Source organism: Mobula hypostoma, chromosome 5 (genome assembly GCF_963921235.1).
Source record: "Mobula hypostoma chromosome 5, sMobHyp1.1, whole genome shotgun sequence".
In the NCBI taxonomy this organism is placed as follows: Eukaryota; Metazoa; Chordata; class Chondrichthyes; order Myliobatiformes; family Myliobatidae; genus Mobula; species Mobula hypostoma.
Genome location: NC_086101.1, coordinates 3,127,057 through 3,144,425, shown reverse-complemented (window position 1 = coordinate 3,144,425; position 17,369 = coordinate 3,127,057). Strand labels below are relative to the sequence as shown.

General features: G+C 52.1%; 1 protein-coding gene across 1 annotated transcript; it reads right to left on the bottom strand.

Moving 5' to 3' along the window:
• Positions 1 to 2,389: 2,389 nt before the first annotated feature.
• LOC134346082 (heme-binding protein 2-like) lies at positions 2,390 to 15,769 on the bottom strand. Its single transcript, XM_063047384.1, has 6 exons — positions 15,711 to 15,769; positions 14,534 to 14,612; positions 11,688 to 11,799; positions 10,954 to 11,087; positions 5,051 to 5,208; positions 2,390 to 2,480 (listed from the first exon to the last, which is right to left on the bottom strand). The coding sequence occupies exons 1-6, from the start codon at positions 15,767 to 15,769 to the stop codon at positions 2,390 to 2,392; spliced, it is 633 nt and encodes a 210-aa protein (XP_062903454.1).
• Positions 15,770 to 17,369: the final 1,600 nt, after the last annotated feature.

Sequence of the window (17,369 nt, the reverse complement as noted above, 5' to 3'; positions counted from 1 at the left end):
ACGGACTCCACGACCGTCTCCTCGGGGGTGCTTACTTCTCTTTATCTGCACACTGCATCTTCTTTTGCACATTGTTGTCTTTGCTTATGTATGAGGGTCAGATACCCCGAGCCAATAGGCTGGTCCTGGACTTATTTTCCATCTGGCATAGTTTGCATTTTGTTGTTTGATTGTTTGTGGTTTTTGTATTGCTATATTTATGCCCTATTCTTGGTTGGTGCGGCTGTAACGAAACCCCAATTTCCCTCGGGATCAATAAAGTCTATCTATCTATCTATCTTTATTTGTAAACTGTATTGTAGTTCTTTATTTTCCTGCAAACGTCTGCATGAAAATGAATACCTAGGCAGTACTTGTAACTACCTTGATATCTACTTTGATAATAAATTTGACTTAACGCAAGTTGTCAGTGGGGTGGATTTTTCAGGGGCATAGGCTGTGTCGCTGGACAGAAGACCCAGGATCCCGGCTCATGGGTGGGATCCGAACATTCCAAGCCCAGATTTCCAGAATGAAGAGAGGAAGTAGGCCACTCAGCCCTTCTAACCTGCACCTCTACTCAGTATGATCTACCCCCGGGCCTCCTGTCCTGCCAACTGCTTCTCATCCTCAAATGGATTGTGGACTTAAGAAAGGGTAAGTTGAGGGAAGACACACCAGTCCTCCTGAAGGGGTCAGAAGGGGAAAGGGTGAGCAGTTTCAAGTTTCTGGGTGTCAACATCTCTGAGGAAATATCCTGGGCCCAACATATCGATGTAATTACAGCTAAGGCAAAACAAACAGCAGCTATATATCAATAGGGGTTTAAGGAGATTTGGGACGTCACCAAAGACTCTCGCAAATCTCTACAGATGTACGGTGGAGAGTGTTCTAACAGGTTGTATCACTGTCTGGTGTGGAGGGGCCACTGCACTGGATCAGAAACTGCTGCAGAAAGTTGTAAACTCAGCCAGTTTCACCATGGGCACAGCCTCCCCAGCATCGAGGGCACCTTCAAAAGGCCATGCATCAAAAAGGTGGCAATCAGTATTAAGGACCCCCATCACCCAGGACATGCCCTCTTCTCACTGCTACTATCAGGGTGGAGGTACAGGAGCCTGAAGACACACGGTCAAATGATCCAGGAACAGCTTCTTCCCCTCCGCCAATGGATTTCTGAATGGACAATGAGCCCATGAACACTGCCTCCCTATTTCTGGTTCTCCTCTGTATGTGCCGTTCGGTTTAATTTTAGAGATACCACTTGCAGTAATTTATAGTTTTTATTATGTACTGCTGCTGCAAAGCTACAAATTTCAAGACAAATGCCAGTGATATTCAACCCAATTCTGATTCCTTGATCTTTCCATTAGTTGTCTATCAACCCCACCTCCTTAAATAAATGTGATAATCTGGCTTCCACCACCCTCGGGGGGACAGAGATTAACACCCCCACACCTCCCCTCCCTTCTGTTGTCAGAGGGCCCCCCCATGTCCAAGTCTACTACGCCTGGGACAGGGGGCGGGGGGGGGGAGACACTGGGTGGGTGCAGTGAGAGACGAGGGAGAATGGAGGGGAGATATAGACAGAGGGAGGGAGGAGGGGGTGAATGAAGGGGAGATAGGGACAGAGGGAGGGAGGAGGGGGTGAATGGAGGGGAGAGGGGTGGGGACAGAGGGAGGGAGGAGGGGGTGAATGGAGGGGAGAGGGGTGGGGACAGAGGGAGGGAGGAGGGGATGAATGGAGGGGAGAGGGGTGGGGACGGAGGGAGGAGGGGGTGAATGGAGGTTGGAGGGGAGAGGGGGATGCGGATAGAGAGAGGGAGGAGGGGGTGAATGGAGGGGAGAGGGGTGGGGACAGAAAGGGAGGGGAGGGGGTGAATGGAGGGGAGAGGGAGTGGGGACAGGGAGGGTGAATGAAGGGTGGAGTGGAGAGGGATGGGGACTGAGGGAGGGAGGAGGGGGTGAATGGAGGGGAAAGGGAGAGGGGGTGGGAACAGAGGGAGAGAGGAGGGGGTGAATGGAAGGGAGAGGGGTGGGGACAGGAAGGGAGGGGGGAGAGATTCAAGGAAGAGGGAGGAAGGAGGAGGCGGGAGAGAAAAGAGATGGGGATGGGGGGGAAGGGGAAGCCATCACCTCCCCTGGCCAACCCTCCCGACTGTGCACGCCCGTTCCTGTTCGCAGGTGAGGAACCCGAGAGATTCAGAGCCCTGTCCCGCACCGGGTGGTCAGGGTAGTGGGAACTGTGGATGGGGGGCGGCGGTGATCTCGCTGGTTGGTTCCCTGCCGGCACTCCCGGGTTATGCCCGAATCGGGTCCCCGCGTCTGGCCGCTGTTGTCCGAGAGTCAGGTTCCTGGGTGGGCGTCGGAGGGGGTGGGGGGCAGGCCGAGTCTGATCACGTCACAGCCGCTATGAGGGTCTCCCGGGGCCCGGGTCACAGTGGCCTATTCCCAGGGCCATGTACCACACCTCATTACGTCGTCCAAAGAGGCGGAATGGGCTGCCAAGGGGAGGGGAGAGCAGACGTCAGTGAATGGCAGAGGCGCCCTCCCCTCCAGCTGGGCCGACACAGAGCACCCCCTTTCTGATGAGTGGGCGAGAAGAGGGAGAGGGGAAAGGGTGGGTGAGGGAGAGGGGAAGAATGGGGGGGGGAGAAGGAAATGGAACGTTGGCCTTCATTGCTAGAGGGATTGAATTTAAGAGCAGGGAGGTCATGCTGCAACTATACAGGGTACTGGTGAGGCCACACCTGGAGTACTGTGTGCAGTTCTGGTCTCCATACTTGAGGAAGGATATACTGGCTTTGGAATCAGTGCAGAGGAGGTTCACCAGGTTGATTCCAGGATGAAGGGGTTAACCTATGAGGAGAGATTGAGTCGCCTGGGACTATACTCACTGGAATTCAGAAGAATGAGAGGAGATCTTATAGAAACGTCAAATTATGAATGAGATAGATAAGATAGAGGTTGGAAAATTTTTTCCACTAGTAGGTGAGACTAGAACTAGGGAATGAGGGGACATTGCCTCGAGATTCAGGGAAGAGGATTTAGGACCGAGATGAAGAGGAACTGCTTTTCCCAGAGAGTGGTGAATCTGTGGAATTCTCTGCCCAACAAAGCAGTGGAGGCTACCTCAGTAAATATATTTAAGACAAGGTTGGATAGATTTTTGCATAGTAGGGGTATTAAGGGTTATGGGGAAAAGGCAGGTAGGTGGAGATGAGTCCATGGTCAGATCAGCCATGATCTTATTGAATGGTGGAGCAGGCTCGAAGGGTCAGATGGCCGACTCCTGCTCCTATTTCTCATGTTCTTATGACGAGTTTGAAAGGGAGAGGGGAAGAGTGAAGGAAGGAGAGGAATGGGGAAGTGAGGAAGGTAAGAGTCTGGGAGGGAGAGGTGGAGGAGAAGATGAGGGACAGAGAGGGAGAGATGGGGAAAGGTGGGGAGAGAGGAAAAAATCCCACTGCATCAGCCATTCTCCCTCCATACATCACCTGTACCCCCCTACATCACCCGTACTACCCCACATCCCAGTACCCTCGTTGTCGATCCCCTCTCTCCATACATCACCTGTACCCCTCCCACATCACCTGTACCCTCGTTACCGTTCCCCTCTCTCCATACATCACCTGTACCCCTCCCACATCACCTGTACCCTCGTTACCGTTCCCCTCTCTCCATACATCACCTGTACCTCGTTATTATTCCCCTCTCTCCATACATCACCTGTACCTCGTTATCGTTCCCCTCTCTCCATACATCACCCGTACCTCGTTATCATTCCCCTCTCTCCATACATCACCCGTACCTCGTTACCGTTCCCCTCTGTCCATACATCACCTGTACCTCGTTACCGTTCCCCTCTCTCCATACATCACCTGTACCTCGTTATCGTTCCCCTCTCTCCATACATCACCCGTACCTCGTTACCGTTCCCCTCTCTCCATACATCACCCGTACCCTCGTTACCGTTCCCCTCTCTCCATACATCACCCGTACCCTCGTTACCGTTCCCCTCTCTCCATACATCACCTGTACCCTCGTTACCGTTCCCCTCTGTCCATACATCACCTGTACCTCGTTACCGTTCCCCTCTCTCCATACATCACCCGTACCTCGTTATCATTCCCCTCTCTCCATACATCACCCGTACCTCGTTACCGTTCCCCTCTGTCCATACATCACCTGTACCTCGTTATCGTTCCCCTCTCTCCATACATCACCCGTACCTCGTTACCGTTCCCCTCTCTCCATACATCACCCGTACCTCGTTATCATTCCCCTCTCTCCATACATCATCCGTACCCTCGTTACCGTTCCCCTCTCTCCATACATCACCCGTACCTCGTTACCGTTCCCCTCTCTCCATACATCACCCGTACCTCGTTATCATTCCCCTCTCTCCATACATCACCCGTACCCTCGTTACCGTTCCCCTCTCTCCATACATCACCTGTACCCTCGTTACCGTTCCCCTCTCTCCATACATCACCTGTACCTCGTTACCGTCCCCCTCTCTCCATACATCACCCGTACCCTCGTTACCGTTCCCCTCTCTCCATACATCACCCGTACCCTCGTTACCGTTCCCCTCTCTCCATACATCACCTGTACCTCGTTACTGTCCCCCTCTCTCCATACATCACCCGTACCCTCATTATCGTTCCCCTCCAAACCAACCCCATATTCTTTCTTTACCCCCCCCCACACTTCTCCCAGTAATCATCCTTCATTTACCCCTCTTCCTGCTGGACCTCATTCCCTAACAGCCCCTTCTGCACCCTCTGAAACCCCAGTCCTTCGTGCCAAAACCAGCACAACTCTCCCGTACTCTGCAACCCTCTCATGCCCTTTCCTCGCATCCTTCCTCTCCTGTGTTCAACTTGTACCCTCCTGCACCCTCCCTCTGCATCCCACACTGTACACCACACCCTCCTTTACATACCTCACACCGTGTACCCTCCGTCCCCACTCTTGCAACCAACGTCCCTTCTATTCCCCACCCCTCTGCAACTCCCTCATGCCCCGCTCCTGTAACCCTCCACCTGTCCCCTCCTTCCCCACGTACCTGCTGTACTCAGCCACGTAGAAACGGTCCTGGGCAAAGGCCTCGCCCTGCCTCAGCAGGTCCTCGAACAGCTCCTGGGACGTGTGCTCTACGTTGAACAGGAAGGGACTGGCCAACCGCACGAACATAGTCCGGACCGAGGACTGGGTAAGGTAAACCTGCGGCAGGGGAGAGACCAGCTGGGAGGACCGAACGGTGATAGGAAATGGGGAGTGGCCTCTGTTGAGAGGGCTCTCCTGGTCAGAGGCTAGCACCAACGGGGTGGGCAGGGTTTTTAACGGAGGAGAGCAGAGGTAGGGGTGGCAGATACCCACACTGGGGGCAATTTCCAACAGGGCATTCAAGTAATACCCAGAGTCCTTCAAATGTGTGAGGGGAGGATGTGCAAACTCCACACAGACAGTGAATTTAAGAGTAGAGATTGTTTCATGTTATTTCCAGAACACGGCGTGTAAAGGAGAACAAGAAATTGTTACTCTGGATCTGCTGCAGCACAGAAAAACACAATAAGATAAAGTACACTATCTGAAGAACGCAATAAATATAAATACATAAGATGGCTTATATACATCGATGGATTGTATGCCCGTAAAGTGACGCTAGGTACAGGAGTGTTGGTACATGAGGTGACTGACAGGAAATGATAAAGTGTTGGTGGTTGGGGTGTGGAGTAGTGGAGTTAGTGGGTGGAGGTGTTGATCAGTCTTACTTCTTGGGGAAAGTAACTGTTTTTGAGTCTGGTGGTCCTGGCGTGGATGCTACGTAGCCTCATCCCTGATGGGAGTGGGACAAACAGTCCATGCGCAGGGTGGGTGGGATCCTTCATGATGTTACTGGCCCTTTCCTGTATAAATGCCCTTGATGGCAGGAAGGCTGGTGCCAATGATCTGTTAACCAGTTTTGAGTACCCATTGTAGAGCCTCCCTGTCTGCCACAGTGTAGTTTCTGTACCATGTCTACTGTACATCTGTATAATGACCAGAGTATAGATGTGCAAAGCCCAACTCTCTTCATCCTCACCAGAAAGAAAAAGGCAATGGTGAGCTTTCCTGATTGTGTAGAATGCAGGGAACCAGGAATGGCAGGAACCTGGGGAGTACTGTGGGACCATGTGTTCTGGGACCAGGAACCTGGGGAGTACTGTGGGACCATGTGTTCTGGGACCAGGAACCTGGGGAGTACTGTGGGACCATGTGTTCTGGGACCAGGAACCTGGGGAGTACTGTGGGACCATGTGTTCTGGGACCAGGAACCTGGGGAGTACTGTGGGACCATGTGTTCATGGCAGGAACCTGGGAGTACATTGCTTAACCTGCTGAGTTCATCCACCATTTTTGTGTGTGCTGCTTTGGGTTTCCAGCATCTGCAGAATCTCTTGCGTTTTAAGTGTTACTGACGTCCCCGTCTCGACCACTGGCAACTCATTCCCAATACTGTACGCACTAATCTTTGTGTGAAGAAGCTGCCCCTGATGTCCACTTTGAATTTCTCACCTCTGACCTTAAACCTGTGCCCTCTTGTTTTTAGCACACTCCTTGGGGAAAGAAGAGTATGTGCTTTCACCCTTTCTGTGCCCCTCAATCTCCCACATTCTAGGGAATAAAACCCTAGTCTACACAGACTGTCCTTGGAACTCAGGCACCCGAGTGGAAAGAAGAGGAAATCTGAGCAACACACACAAAATGCTGGAGGAACTCAGCAGGCCAGGTTGGGAAAAAGCACAGTCGACATTCAGGTCAAAACCCTTCGGCAGGACTGGAGTAAAAAGCTGAGGAGCAGATTTAAAGGGGGGAGAGGGGGAAGAGAAACACAGGGTGATGGGTGAAACCTGCAGGGGGAGGGATGAAGTAAAGAGCTGGGAAGTTGACTGATGAAAGAGACAGAAGGCCATGGAAGAAAGAAAAGTGGGGGGGTGGGGGAGAGGAGCACCAGAGGGAGGCGATGAGTGGGCAGGGAGATTAGGTGAGAGAGGGAAAAGGGGATGGGAAATAGTCATACTTTATTGATCCCGGAGGAAACCGGTTTTCATTACAGTTGAACCATAAATAATAAATAGTAATAGAACCATAAATAGTTAAATAGTAATATGTAAATTATGTCAGTAAATTATGAAATAAGTCCAGGACCAGCCTGTTGGCTCAGGGTGTCTGACCCTCCAAGGGAGGAGTTGTAAAGTTTGATGGCCACAGGCAGGAATGACTTCCTATGACGCTCTGTGTTGCATCTCGGTGGAATGAGTCTCTGGCTGAATGCACTCCTGTGCCCACCCAGTACATTATGTAGTGGATGAGAGACATTGTCCAAGATGGCATGCAACTTAGACAGCATCCTCTTTTCAGACACCACCGTCAGAGAGTCCAGTTCCATCCCCACAACTGGACTCTCTCACGGTGGTGTCTGAAAAGGGGGCGGGGGGTGTAAAATTACCAAAATTGATGTTCGTGCCATCAGGTTGGAGGCTACCCAAACAGAATATAAGGTGTACTTCCTCCAAACTAAGTGTGGCCTCATCACGGCAGTGGAGGAGCCCATAGATGGACATGTAGGAATGGGAAGTGGAATTAAAATGATTGGCCATTGGGAGATCCCGTTTGTTCTGGCAGATGGATTGTAGATGCTCAGCGTAGTGGCCTCCCAGTCTATGTTGGGTCTCACTAATGTACAGGGGTCCACACCAGGAGCACCAAACACAGTAAATGACCCAAAGGTGAAGTGTCTCCTCACCTGGACGGACTGTTTGGGGCTCTGAATGCTAGGTAGGGAGGAGATGTAGCACTTGTTCTACTTGCAAGGATAAGTGCCAGGAGAGAAACCAGTGGGGACGGACGAATGGACAAGGGAGTCACGTAGGGAGAGATCACTGCAGAAAGCAGAAGATTTGGGGCGGGGGGAGAAATGTAAGGATATGTTTGGTGGTGGGATCTCATTGGAGGTGTGGAAGTTTCGGAGAATTACGTGCTGGGCATGGAGGCTGGTGAGATGGTAGGTGAGGACAACAGGAACCCTAATCCCTGGTAGGATAGCAAAAGAATGGGGTAAGAGCAGGCGTGTGTGAAGTGGAAAAGATGTGGCTGAGGGCAGTGTTGATGGAGGAGGAAAGGAAACCTCTTTCTTTAAAAAAAAGAGGACATCTCCATTGTTCTAGAATGAAAAGCCTCATCCTGAGAGCAGATGCAGCGGAGACATAGGAATTGAGAGAAGGGGATGGCGTTTTTACAAGTAGCAGGGTGGGACGAGGTGTAGTCCAGGTAGCTGTGAGAGTCTGTGGGTTTATAATCGACATAGGTGGATAAGCTGCCTCCAGAGATAGAGACAGAGAGATCAAGAAAGGGGAGGGAGGTGTCGAAAATGGACCAGGTGAATTTGAGGGCAGGGTGGAGGCAAAGTGGATGAAATCGACAAGTTTAGCATGGGTGCAGGAAGCAGCACTAATGTAGACATCGATGTAGCATAGGAAAAGTGTGGGACGGTTACCAGTGCAGGCTTGAAACGGAGACTGTTCCACACAGCCGACAAACAGGCAGGAATAGCTGGGACCCATGCGAGTGCCCATGACTACCTCTTTTGTTTGAAGGAAGTGGGAGGAGCCAAAGGAGAAATTATTTAGAGTGAGGACAAGTTCCACGAGATGGAGGAGAGGGTAGTGAAGGACAACTGTTCGGGTCTAGTGTCGAGAAAGAAGTGGAGAGCTTAGAGGCCTTCCTGGTGGGGGATGGAGGTGTACAGGGACTGGACATCTGCAGTGAAATTACTGTTAACATTGCATTTGCCTTCCTCACCACAGACTCAACCTGTAAATTAACCTTTAGGGAATCCTGCTAAGGGACTTCCAAGTCCTTTTGCACATTAGTTTTTTTAAAATATATTTTCTTTTCATTTCAAAAATAGTCAACTCTTTCATTTCTTCTACCAAAGTGCATGACCATACACTTCCTGACACTATATTCCATCTACCACTTCTTTGTCCATTCCCCTAACCTGTCAGGCACTTCCGTAAACTCTCTCCTCCTTCAAAGCTACCTGCCCCTCCACCTACCTTCATATCATCTGCAAACTTTTCAACAAAGCCATCAATTCCATCATCCAAATGATTGACATAAAATGTAAAAATCGTTCACAACACAGGCCCCTGTATAACCACTAGTCACCAACAGCCAAACAGAAAAGGCTCCCTTTATTCTCACTCTTTGCCTCCTGCCAATCAGCCACTGCTTTATCCATGCCAGAATCTTTTCAGTAATACCACAGGCTTATAGCTTGCGAAGCAGCATCATGTCAGAGGCCTTCTGAAAACCCAAGTACACAACATCAACCAATTCTCCTTTGTCTATCCTGCTTGTTATTTCTTCAAAGAGTTCCAACAGATTTATCAGGCAAGATTTTCCCTTGAGGAAACTGTGTTGACTGTGGCCTATTTTATCTTGGTCCAACCAAGCAGAGTCCACTGCCAAGAAGCCCCACCAGCGCCTTTACTTCCTGAGAAAACTAAAGAAATTTGGCCTGCCCCCTAAAACCCTCACTAATTTTTATAGATGCACCATAGAAAGCATTCTTCTAGGGTGCATCACAACCTGGTATGGAAGTTGTCCTGTCCAAGACCGGAAGAAACTGCAGAAGATCGTGAACACAGCGCAGCACATCACACAAACCAATCTTCCGTCCTTGGACTCACTTTACACCACACGCTGTCGGAGCAGTGCTGCCAGGATAATCAAGGACACAATCCACCCAGCCAACAGACTTTTCGTCCCTCTTCCCTCCGGGAGAAGGCTCAGGAGCTTGAAGACTCGTACGGCCAGATTTGGGAACAGCTTTTTTCCAACTGTGATAAGACTGCTGAACGGATCCTGACCCGGATCTGGGCCGTACCCTCCAAATATCCAGACCTGCCTCTCGGTTTTTTTGCACTACCTTTCTTCCCATTTTTCTATTTTCTATTTATGATTTATAATTTAAAATTTTAATATTTGCTAAGTTTAACTATTTTTAATATTTAATATTTGTAATCCAGGGAGTGTGAAGCGCAGAATCAAATATTGCTATGATGATTGTACATTCTAGTACCAATTGTTTGGCGACAATAAAGTATAAAGTACGTGCCTCCAAGTACCCTGAAACATCATCAGTAATAATCAACTCCGCCATCTTCTCAACCACTGAGATTAGACTAACTGGCCTACAGTCTCCTTTCTTCTGCTTCTCTCCCTTCTTGAAGAGTGGAGTGACTTTTTCAATTTCCCAATTCTCCAGGACCATTCTAGAATCTAGTGATTCTTGATAGATCATTACTAATGTCTCCACAATCTCTTCAGCCACCTCTTTTAGAACTCTGGGATGTAGACCATCTGGTTCAGGTGACCAATCGACCTCCAGACCTTTCAGTTTCCCAAGAACCTTCTCTCTAGTTGGTAGTCTCTTTAATATTACTGGCTAGCTTACTCTTGTATTCCAGCTTTACCTTCTCAATTACTTTTTTGTTGCCTTCTGATGATTTTCAAAAGCTCCTCAATCATTTAACTTCCCACTAATTTTTTGCTCTATTGTTTGCCCTCTCTTTGATTTTTATGTTGGCTTTGACTTCACTAGTTAGCTGCTGTTCTATTATCTTGCCTTGAGAATACTTCTTCCTCTTTGGGCTGTATATACCCCGTGCCTTCCGAATTGCTTCCAAAAATTCCAGCTATTGCTGCTCTGCCGTCACCCCTGCCAGTGTTCTTTTCCAATCAATTCTGGCCAACTCCTTCCTCATGCCTCTGTAATTCCCACTGCAATACTGATACATCTGACTTCAGCTCCTTCTCAAATTTCAGGATGAATTGGACCAAATTAGGATCACTTGTCCCTAAGGTTTCTTTCATTTGCAGCTCTCCACTCAGTGCTGGCTCTTTGAAGTGAATACTCACGAGCTCGTCCCGAGGAATGGGCGGGTTGAAGAGGAACCGGCTGGGGAGGTAGGCGAACACAGCAATAGGCCTGGGAACGTCGTTCACGTTCTGGAACATAGTAAGAGTGGGCGCGGTCCGCTCGATCTGAATCACTGAGAGACCCACAGGCAGAGAGTCAGCAGCTGAACGTTATCCGCCCGCCTCCCGCGGCCCCAGCCACGCGTGATCCAGTGACCAGACCCGCCGAGATTGCGTCGACCCACTGACCAGCGCCGGAGACTGCGCAGCGCGCTGAGCGACTGACGCGTGAGCAGGAAACTTCCACCACCCCCTCCCACTGATCACGGTTCCGCTCTCTCTCCACCGACCATTTGATTCATTCCGCCCCCCCGCCACCACCATCGTCCATTGACCGGGTGACCCACTCCCCCTTTCCCGTCATCGTCGCGGGGTCAGTCTCCCCAGTCCCGACAAAACGGGATCTGCCCCCCTCCCGCGACCCAAGAGGTCCAGGCTGCACCCCACCCCACCCCCCGACAAACAAACCATCCGTTCTCTCTCCCCCGCCAATCCCGGGAGTCTGAGATCCCGGTGAGATAGTCTGCAATGGTCGGACCTGATCTGTATCGGATCGGGAAGCAACCAATCACTCCGGCCTGAACCCGGTTGCCGGCGTGGTTTCGCCTGGTGCTCCCGACCCAGGCTATCTGCTCGGCGGCGGGTCTGCCCCTGGGATCTTCGAGGTGGCCTACCCGGTCTGTTTTTCTTGTTGAAGTATTCCCTCAGTCGCCGGATAGATTGGTACCTTCCCTCGGAGGGCAGAACCCGCGTGCCCACCCAGACAGTGGGCGCGTAGGCACGAGTCTGTGAGGGTGAGAAGGGTACACAGTCAGAGGTGGCGGGTCTGGTCACAGAGCCAACCTCACCTCGAGAAACAGGCAAAGATTATATAACATAGGCGGTAATTTCAAAGGAGATGTGAGGGGCACAGTGCTAGGTGCCCGGAATCTGCTGTCTGGGGTGTTGGTGGAGGCAGCTACATTAGGGACTTTTAAATGTGTAGGCAGAAAAGATTAATTTAGTTAGCCATTTAATTACTGCTTTACTGTGTTCTTCCGTGTTGTAGCAGTTAGCGCGGCGCTATTACAGCTCGGGGCGCCGGGGTTCAGAGTTCAATCCCAGCGTCTTCCCTGTGGGATGCGCGGCTTTCCCCTGCGTGCTCCGGTTTACTCCCACGCTCCAATGACGCACCTGGGAGGTTAATAGGTCATCGTAATTAGGTTAGTGTTACAGCCGGGGGTGGTAATGGGGACAAGCTCTCACTGCCTATTAAATGCTCCCTATTAAATGCGCCTTAAAAAGCCTCTGACAACCAAGTCCAGCTCCCGCCCTTCACGTGTGGTTTAGCTACTCAGCCCAGCGGAACCGTGTCTACTGACGGGAGAAGGAGCAAAGGCGGGTTACTGTCGCCTTAAGTACAGTCGGCTCGGGCAGATGGGGCTCGTCAGCTCATCCAGCAGAGGGGCAGCTCTGATCTCAAGCCTCCGCTGCCTTGCTTGTGGGGAAGAGTTTGGGAGTAAACCCCGAGGACAAATCCGGAGCTGGAGTCTCCGAAGGCAGTCCTACATTGAGTTCAACGCCGACTGGCGACTTCTACGACGTTGCTGGTACCAAATGGTCCCTGCTGTTCCTCTGGAGAGGGGGAGCTGGTTACATGGGCAACAGCTTGCTCTCCATATCGTACTGCCCAGGCTTGCGAATCCAGACACCTCGGACGCAATATCGTAAACTCAAAATACTCTGCAAATTCTGGGGTCAAAGCAACACTCACAACACACTGGAGGAACTCAGCAGGTCGGGCAACATCCGTGGAAACGATCAGTCCACGTTTCAGGCCGGAACCCTTCGTGAGGACGTCCTGATAGGATCCACCTGCCACTCACTCCGGACTCGTCACCAGCAGCCTATTTAGCCCCAGTTCTCAGCCACAGTCCTTGTTCACTCGGCGATCCAGCCAGCCTCAAAATTGCAGCTAACTTTGCCTGTTGCATATTGTTTCTTGTTTTGTGGCCTCTTGAATTGGGTGTCTATTATTAAAGCTATTGGGCCAGCTGGTGGTGTTGTGGCATCAGCACTGGACTTCGAGGCAGATGATACTGAGTTTAAAGCCAGTCGGGTCCCAACCTGGGCAGCAGCAGTATCTGCGCGGAAGGCCGGCCTGGCAATCTACTTCCGCAGCTTTGCCATGAAAACCCTGTGGACCCTATGGTCCACAAGGTCACGAAGAGCCGGACTCAACTTAACGACTGGACAAATTAAAGTTATTGATCACAGCTTAATCGTCTCCGCTGCGCTACTCTGTGTCTGGGTGAAGCCTCCTCTATATTTCTTACAGCACAATACAGGCCCTTCGGCCCTCAAAGTTCTGCCGAACATGTCCATACCTTGGAAATCACTAGACTTCCCCATAGCCCTCTATTTTTCTAAGCTCCATGTACCTATCTAAAAGTCTCTTAAAAGACCCTATTGTATCCGCCTCCACCACCGTTGGCGGCAGCCCATTCCACGCACTCACCACTCTCTGAGTAAAAAACTAACCCCTGACATCTCCTCTGTACCTACTCCCCAGCACCTTAAACCTGTGTCCTCTTGTGGCAGCCATTTCAGCCCTGGGAAAAGCCTCTGACTATCCACACGATCAATGCTTCTCATCATCTTATACACCTCTATCAGGTCACCTCTCATCCTCCGTCACTCCAAGGAGAAAAGGCCCTTTTTCGATACTTTCCTTCAAATTATGCCCCTCGTATTAGCCATTTCCACTCTCGAGAGAAAGCCTCTGGTTATCCACTCGCTCTATGCCCCTTATCATTTTGTACAACTCTCATCCTCCTTCACTCCAAAGAGAAAAGCCCCAGTTCTCTTAACCCATCCAATCTAACTCTTCCCCTTCACATGGTAAATGCATCCTGAGCACCTCCACATCACCGTTACGCATCTCCCTGAGAACATTTACCCTCTGGAGTTGCTGACTCACATCAAGGGGATTAACCCGTCCAATTAAATACCGTCGGCTCTATAATCTAACCAATTTCTGTCAGGTCTCCCTTTAGTCTCAATTGCTCTGGACAAAACAACCCAATTATGCCCCCTAATCCAGGTAGCATTTTTTGCATCTCTCTACGACCAGAAATGCTTCCAAAACTCCGAGCGGATCCCCAGTTTTACCCTTTACCGAGAGAAACAGGGCGGTAACAGGCCCTTCCGGCCCAAAAAACCCGCGCCGCCCAATCACACCCATGTGACCAATTAACCCATACGATTTCAGACTGTGCGCGGAAACGGGGGCATCCGTGGAGAACGTTATAGACAGTGGCGGGAACTGAACCCGTGTCACTGACACTGTCACCTGTTCAGTTCAGCGCAACGCTACCGTGCAGCCCCGCGCCCTACCACGAGGCCATAAACAATGGCGGGGTGGGGGGTGTGGAGCGTTGGCGCTTTGGGTGGGAAACTGGAACTCGCTCCAGGCAACCCCAGCTCCTCTCCCACCTCTCCCCATCCCGATGCACACTGCAGTACAGAGCGACCCCCTCACCTCGTAGTCCAAGTTCCGACACACGGTAATGTAGGAAGGGCATTCGGAAGCGTCGGTACAGGTGAGCTGAGCCCGGCTCCTGCAGGGGACAGCGGCAGGGTTAATGCCCGCACTACCGCGGATAAGTCATCTCTCTCTCTCACACACACACACACACACACACACACACACACACACACGCTCTCACTCGTCAACTCGGCCGCAGCTGTCTGGACCCACGCCGCGGAGACAGAATCAGGTTGATTATCAGGTTTATTATATGTCTCCTGAAAATTGTGTTTTTTTTTAACCTTATAAGGTAGAGCAGTTTTGTGCCCCTTTCTGGACTGGAGAGGGGGTTCATGAAAACGATCCCGGGAATGAAAAGGTTAACGTGTGAGGAAAGTTTGATGGCTCTGGGCCGATTCTCACCGGAGTTTAGAGGAATGAGAAGTGTCTCATTAAAACCTACAAAATACTGAAAGCGGAAGTGGGGAGGATGTTTCCTAGGGCAGGGTGAGTCTTGGAGCACAGAGCACAGCCTCAGAATGGGGGGGGGGGGGGCGTCCCTTTAAAACAGGGATGAGGATGAGGTGGTGAATCTGTGGAATTCATTGCCACAGACGGCTGGGTATATTTCGTTAATCTTTGGGTATATTTAAAAATGAGGTTCTTGATTAGTGGTCAAAGGTTAAGGGGAGAAGGCAGGACAACGAGGCGGAGAAGGAAAATAAATCAGCCATGATAGAATGGTGGAGCAAACTCGATGGGCTGAATGGCCTGATTCTGCTCCCCCGTCTTATGGTCGTTATCAGAGAGGGGTTGGTAGAGCCTGGAGCTGGAGATTTGAGGGGGCGGAATGGGGAAAGTGGAGGGGGTAGCGGGAGTGAGTGGACAGAGGGGAGGGAAGCAGAGGAGAGGACGGTGTAGGGTAGAGGAGGAGCGGAGTACGGGGAAGGGGGGATGGAGAAGGGAAGAAAGCGCAGAGGGCGGAGGGGAGGGGGAAGAGGGTTAAGGAGGGTGGAGTGGGGGGGGGGAGCGGAGGGGGGAGGGGGAAGGGCGGAATAGAGAGTTGAGGGGACAGTTGTGAAATAGGATATCTCGGAGCCCGGCGACCGCAGCGGTTCCTCCGCCCTCCGCCTTGGACACAGTCTCCGCCCCTACCCCTCCCCGAAGGACGAAGGTGCCGGGTACGTACCACTGAGTCGCGACCCCCTGACACAGGAGGGGCAGAGTCCACAGCAGCAGAGGCAGCATGGTACCCCCTCCCTGGATCACTGCAGGTGGAGAGAAAGGGGTTCGAATTAACTTGCGCTCCCAACCCCCGGGATCTGCCCCCTCCCCATCTCGGGAAACGGGAATCCCCGGTAGGGGCTCAAGTCCGGCAGACTCTCCCGTTCAACCTCCCCAATCCCTCCAGCCCTCCGTTCTCTTCCCACTTTGCCCTCCCCCTCTATCAGCCCCTTCCTCTTCCCCTCTCTCCCTCCCCTTTCCCCTTCATCCTCTAAACCTCCTCCCACTCCTTCCCTACGTCCTCTTCCTCCCTCCCCATCGCCCTTCAACTCTCCTTCTTCCCCGTTTCACCCCGGCCGCTCCAGCTCTTCCCTTCCCTACCTGACGCATCATTTCCCTCCTCACCCCTCCACACCTTCTGTTCTCCCGCACAGTAACTCTCTCCTGACCTACACCCGGGAGTGATTCTTCGGCAGTGGACGGAGCGAGGTCGTTCCTTCTCCCGGGGCTGCACAGGATAGAACAGGCGCGCCACAACCTCTGCGCGTCAAGACAGTGACCGATGCCCGTGACCGTGGATCGGTAACAGGGGAGACGGGAAGAGCGCTACGTCCCAGGGTGGCGACTCGTGTCCGTTGTCCGCCGCCTGGTGCTTTCCTGGTGTGCGGGATGGACAAAACCCAACGGTTGTCTCCGGGGGTCTCTCAGATCAGATCCTGCAAAAACAGGCCGCTCGGCCCCTCAATTTGTTCCACGTGCCTCAGCCCCTCCGTCTCCACATCTTCAACGACCCCCCACCTCCCTGCCCCTCTCCCCATTTCTGCTGGAGGGACAGGGTTCCTTGCTGTCTATCCCGCCCGACCCACTCAGAACCTAGTATCTTTTCACAGGTCACCCCTGAGCCTCCCCGGGTTCCGAGAGACAAGCCTCGCTTCTCCAGTCTCAGTTCTCATAACTGAGACTCCCTACCCCAGGTACCACCCCGGGAATCTCGTCCGCTCCCTGAGGAATGCCAGCGGGGACGCAGGGCTGCGCGCACTCCCGACTCAAAGCAGCGTCTAATATGTGAGCGGCACATACACACTCTTCCAAACAACCCCGTCCCCCACCTGAGACGTACGTACACACACACAAACACACCTCACCGGAGACCCAGTTCGGTGATCTTACCAGCCGGCTTCCCGGGTGCTCCCTTGTATAACAGCACGCCCTCCCCCGAACCACAAAACGATCGCCGCCCACCCCCGCCGCCGCGAAACAAACAAGGCGTGGGCCCAACCTGTTACAACCTTTCTTTAATGATATCTTCTTTTCCTTCCGTCAGCAGTTAACACGAGGTGACGTCGGGAGCTCTGGCCGCCGAATCGGGGGACCCTGAAGCGTCCTGGCGCTCGGAGTTGACCCCAGAGGACAGCCCCCCTTTCCCCCTGCATAGACGCTGGCCTGTCCTCTGAGTCTCTCTGGGACACAGCGGCGATGGCGACCGGTGGAGGTGTGTGACGGGGGCGGGGGGCCTCCACCTGTCACTGTAAAGATGAAGACAGCCTGACCCGTGTGATGTGGGTGTTGCCTCTGGGAGTCTTCGCCGGATTCAGTGAGGTGTCTCGCATTGACGGTAGCTGCC